Here is a 5,322-nt window from a genome sequence, read left to right as displayed (position 1 = left end):
AGCTGCTACTATTACACTGCAGTGTACTTTCTTCTGCAATCTTTCTTTTCTTTGTTCAGTTCATGAACAGCACGTTGAATTGTCTTGTTACTGAAATGTGTTATACAAATAAACTTGCCTTGCTTTGCCTCGAATACACATACACACCTCACTTTTCATATTTTCGTGTGTAAATGTATCTTCCATGTATCTTCTTCCTTCTACTTCATGACTGTGTGCTCCTTTGTGTTGGTCTATGAAATCCAAATAAAATACATTGAATGGATTGAATGGATGTAACCATGACAAATTCTGAAAAATTGTATGAATACTACTGAAAGGCACTGTAAGCTGGGTTTGATATTTACATGTACAATAAGTATGTAAAATGCAAACCCAAGTAGGAGTAGTAGGAGTAAATAATATAGTAATAAGGAAGCTTTTCAGAAGTTCTACTTGAGAATGTATTGATGTGAGCATACTTTTGTTCAGGCAGGAGTTGGTCGCCCCTATGACGTAATTCAGGTCCCTTCAGTGCACCATGGCGGCCACCGGCACGAAATCGGTTCTGTTCGTTTGCCTGGGTAAGAGTCGGCTTTTGCAAAACTGTTAGCAAACCAGTCTAAGTTTAACACATTATGTAGAAGGCATGCCTGTTTTTATACTTTTCCACTTCTTTTTTTTTTTAATCGGGTTATCGTCAGATTTTTTTTTAGCTAGCTTGTTTCCGGTGCTGTCATTAAAGTTGCACGTCAGGCCCATAAACCATGAACTGAGGACTGGAATTTACCCATAAAGCATATGTTAACGTTTTAGATACGTTTGAACTGAAATGCAGTCAGATGTGACAGAAACAAAAGCAATACATGTGTGGGGAACCGGACTGGGGCCAATTCAGTTTCGTACAGGATTTCATGAAACTTGCTTATAGTATGTTGCAAATCGCTACAAAAGGCGCGACATCCAAACTCATCTCAGTTTAGTTGGACACGATCACATTTTTTATACGTAACCTCGTATGACAAGGTCGATTATAGCTGCGTTCTTGTTGTTTCATGCACACTAAGCATGCAAATATGCGGATATGGAATGCAGCCCTAGTTAATGCTTTCCAACTTGAGATCCTAGTTAGTTTAATAAAATTAAACTTGTATTTGTTTATTGTATTTTTGGTTATCTTAGTCATTTGTTTTGTCTGAAGTGTCATAGCAATCTTGAAGACTTAGTATATGTTTTTCATTTTTCAAAATTATTATTATTTAAAAAAGTAATACAAGAGCACTTTACTTTTAAAAGTGAAAGTAAAGAGCGTTTGTTCAATAAACCGTAGCTGGAACAGATGGGACTGAAAATGAATTGAATATCACTATTTATTTATATTCTGTCCATGTTTTATCAAATGCCTGAAAAGCGGATTCCAAAATGAACTACATAGTAAAAAGAGATATGGGTGATCTGTTCACTCTTAGTTGGGTTCTTTGTTCTGCATGCAATCTTTTTTTCAAGGCATGTATGCAATACGAGGATCCTAAAACTATAGTCTTTAAAAAGAGATGAAAATGTTTAGGGTGAATACTTTAAATATTGATTAGTTTGTACAATTTTGTCAACTTCTGTCACGTAAAACAGAAATTACCTTATTTTATAGGGCTGGGCAATATGGCTTAATAAGAATCTCTGATTTTATTACACCAAATGTGATTAATCAAATTTTTTGTTTCACAAATGTAATTAAAGAAATTATTTTAAAAACTTGCTTTTATTTCAAGCATGTCATCTAGCAGTTGATTTGAATTCAAAGTGCAACTAAATACAAGCTGTGAAACATTCTTGTAAAACAAGATGGCGGCCCTGCCATTGTAAACAATGAAAGTATTACAAAATGTTTGCTACTAGTGGTATTACACAATGAGCTGAGAACAGGCTTCACATCACTTGTGTAACTTCAAATTAACTTTAAAAATTAATAAGTGAATGAATAAATTAGTGTCATTTTATGGTAAAAAAAAAGTTTTCTCTTTCCCATATTTTTCATAGTGTAGTTTCCTAAACATATATTAATTGTAGGCTTTTCTCTTAATGGAAGCCAGGTGAGTGTATTGGCAAATAAAATCCTGAATTTTCCAAAAATGTTATCTTAAAGAACTGTAAACTTGAATTAAATTATTAAGATAAGATACTAGTTCAAAGAAAGGTCTTGGTTTCTTTCAAAATAAAGACTAAAATCAGTGAAACTTTATTAATTTATAGGTATTGTAATCAAAATCTGAGAAATACAACACTTTCATTTGAGAAAAAAAAAATGCTGCTGGGGTTATTTCTATCTCAACCCCTAAAAATGTAACAACCCTTGGAATCCCAGGATGTTCTCTACCGTTTGCATCTCAGTTTAAAGAGATTTCATAAGTTGTTGTGCTAATTAAGACTATGTGGTACATTGTTTTGGCCAGATCTCAGGAGGGTATTGTAAAGTTAATATATTTCCATAATTGTATGACATTAACTTACAGAAATTAATTTCTTTCCTCACAAATGTAGACATTTTTTTTTGTATTTTTGTATTTTATGGCTTTTATATCGGGACCCAACATACTATTTTTTTGTCTTATAACGTATCAGTCCAGTCATAGCTTATTCTTCAAGTGAAGGTTTTACTGCTGCTTTTTTCAAATGTTTTTTATGTTTTGAAACATCCCATTAATGTGTGTTGTGGTTTTAAACAGGGAACATTTGCAGGTCCCCCATTGCTGAAGCTGTGTTTAGGAAGATGGCAACAGACGCTGGGTTGGTTGATAAGGTAAAGTCATCAGTATTTCATCGATACATTACAGAATATTGCATTTGTTTTCAACTGTGAAAGAATAAAGGGTGAAACATCCATCTTTGAACTAGATATGCAGGTTTGCTTTTTAAAATATAGTGACAAGTATAGAACATTTTGTTTTTTTAAGGAGAATATGGTTTTTACAATCATATTATGCAGAAGCTTTTAACTGTCAACAAATTCTTTATATTTGGCTGAAAATGAGTGAAATGTGGAGGTCTTTTGCAAGCTTTAAGATGTATTGCTCTAAACCCATTTTAAACATAAAAGGGAAGGCAACCTGATCTGGAAGCTAAATATAAAGAATTAGAATTTTGTGAAATACTGTATATGTGTTATCTTCAAGAAAATGGCAAAGTAAAAATTCTGCATTATTCATCTGATCATTGGGATATCAGAAGTTAATCGGTTTATGGTTGGAAGACTTAGAATATGCAAAGTTCAACAAGGTATACACATTTTGCCCCTGCAATCACTAGCACATATTGCTTTTTATTTCAATATATTTTAATGCTGTAAAAAATTTATAAATAAAAATTTATACAATCTTCAACGATCCCTATAATATTTGAAAGACCTTCAACTTCTACTTATTTGGCAACATGACCCAGTTTTGACGTGGTGTTGTTGTTCTCCATGCCCTGCTCTGCCTAGTGGAGGATAGACAGTGCTGCCACCTCCACCTATGAGATAGGAAACCCTCCAGACCACCGCGGTCAAGCCTGCATGAAGAGGCATGGCGTGCCCATGAGGCACGTGGCCAAGCAGGTACGACCACGCTCCTCTCCACGGAGCAGTAGCTAGCGCCCCCTTTCTGTGTTCTGTTGTTGCAGTGGCTCATAGACAGTGGCGCCACATCTGACTGGAATACAGGCAGCTCACCGGATTCCCGAGGCCTGGCTTGCCTGAGGAAGTATGGCATTGAGACAAGCCATAGGGCCCGACAGGTACAGATGGATGATCTGTGGCTCCGTTCACCTCATTAGTGTGTTCTTTGTTCTAATCTTTTGTTAATTGTACATTATTTGACTATTAGAGGTCATTTTGGATACATTCTTTACAGGTTCTACACATCCAGCTTTAAAAAGGGTCTATAAAAACACCGGTGTGTGATACTGGAACCATAAATCAGCACGCCAGGATGCTAAATGATATGGATGGGTGTGCTGGTTTTATAGTTTTACTGACTGTTGTTCTCACTCTATGACTTTACATTTATATAAAAAGGAATATAGTAATACTTTTTTTAATAGAATACAATATCAAGTAAGTTTAAACTACGAACTCCTGTCGGCTGTTCTGGTCTTGATATAATTAACAACGGGTGCATTAATGTGTTTTGTGTTCAAATGCACATTTCATTTAGTCTTAGGTTTCAGCATCAAATTTCACAAACTTTCTTATTGAGATGTGTTTGCTGTCCACGATGTCATGAAAATATTAAATATTTTTATTTAGACATGCATGCTTGTGACATCTTGGGCTGTAACTTAAACCAATATGTAAAATACTTTGTTGTGGCTATTTAAAATGTATTTATTCAATTTATTTTCTTTTTCTCTTTTTCTTTTGTTCAGTTAATGCAGAAAAAGCATCTCCTGACACATTGGTCGGCTTTTTCCTTTTTTGGTCATATATGAACTTTAATATCAGAGAGTGATAACCTGGATATATAAAACAGAAGCATTCAAGTTATGGATTCATTTATTATGGTAAAATGCTAACTAAACACATCTGGCCTGGTTAAATTTCATTAGCCACACCGAGGTCTGATTGCTGCCAAATCGGCTCAGTCAATAAATGTGTAATAGAACCTGTTTTACAACATGAGGTTGGCTAAAATATCTTAAAAAGCATCACATCGTATTATAATCTAAAGAAATTAAAGAGAAAATGAGAAACAAGGTGATTTACATCAGATATGTCGACCAGTAAATGATTACAAAGCCATATTTGTTTCTCTTGTTGTGTCTCTGTTCTGTCTTCTGTAACCCCAGTCGGTCGAGGCAGATGACCGTTCATACTGAGCCCGGTTCTGCGGGAGGGTTTTTTTTCCCGTTAATGGGTGGTTTTTCTTCCCACTGTCGCTTCATGCTTGCTCATTATGAGGGATTGCAGCAAAGCCATGTACAATGCAGATGACTCTTCCTGTGGCTCTACGGTTCCCCAGGAGTGACTGGCTTGTCGGGACTTTGATGCAATCAACTGGTTTCCTTATATAGGAAATTTTTGACCAATTCTGTATAATCTGACCCAATCTGTAATATGATTGAACTTGACTTTGTAAAGTGCCTTGAGATGACATGTTTCATGATTTGGCGCTATATAAATAAATTGAATGAATTGATGAATTGAATTTCTAGTGTTAACAGGCTCCTCTGAAAAACTGTAAGAACTTTTTTTCCACAAATGGAGGAGAAAACCGGATATAGTGGTAAACCTCAGAGGAATGCCTGGCTGACCCAATTACCCCAGAGTGTGTGAATATTAATCTAGGAGTCACAAAAGAACCCTGAAAT

General features: G+C 35.2%; 1 protein-coding gene across 2 annotated transcripts; it reads left to right on the top strand.

The window, feature by feature from the left end:
* The first annotated feature begins 476 nt into the window (after positions 1 to 476).
* Positions 477 to 3,901, top strand: LOC118566166 (low molecular weight phosphotyrosine protein phosphatase-like). Of its 2 annotated transcripts, none has more exons than XM_036147405.1 (3): positions 477 to 563; positions 2,703 to 2,776; positions 3,637 to 3,901. In XM_036147405.1, the coding sequence occupies exons 1-3, from the start codon at positions 521 to 523 to the stop codon at positions 3,787 to 3,789; spliced, it is 270 nt and encodes an 89-aa protein (XP_036003298.1). In that variant the 5' UTR covers positions 477 to 520; the 3' UTR covers positions 3,790 to 3,901. The 2 variants fall into 2 exon arrangements, with proteins under 2 accessions (XP_036003298.1, XP_036003299.1); XM_036147406.1 differs by lacking the exon at positions 3,637 to 3,901 and adding an exon at positions 3,458 to 3,630.
* Positions 3,902 to 5,322: the final 1,421 nt, after the last annotated feature.

The sequence above is a fragment of the Fundulus heteroclitus genome, chromosome 15 (assembly GCF_011125445.2).
Source record: "Fundulus heteroclitus isolate FHET01 chromosome 15, MU-UCD_Fhet_4.1, whole genome shotgun sequence".
NCBI lineage: Eukaryota > Metazoa > Chordata > Actinopteri > Cyprinodontiformes > Fundulidae > Fundulus > Fundulus heteroclitus.
Note: the sequence above shows the minus strand (reverse complement) of the source record. Positions and strands in the feature narration are given on the sequence as shown.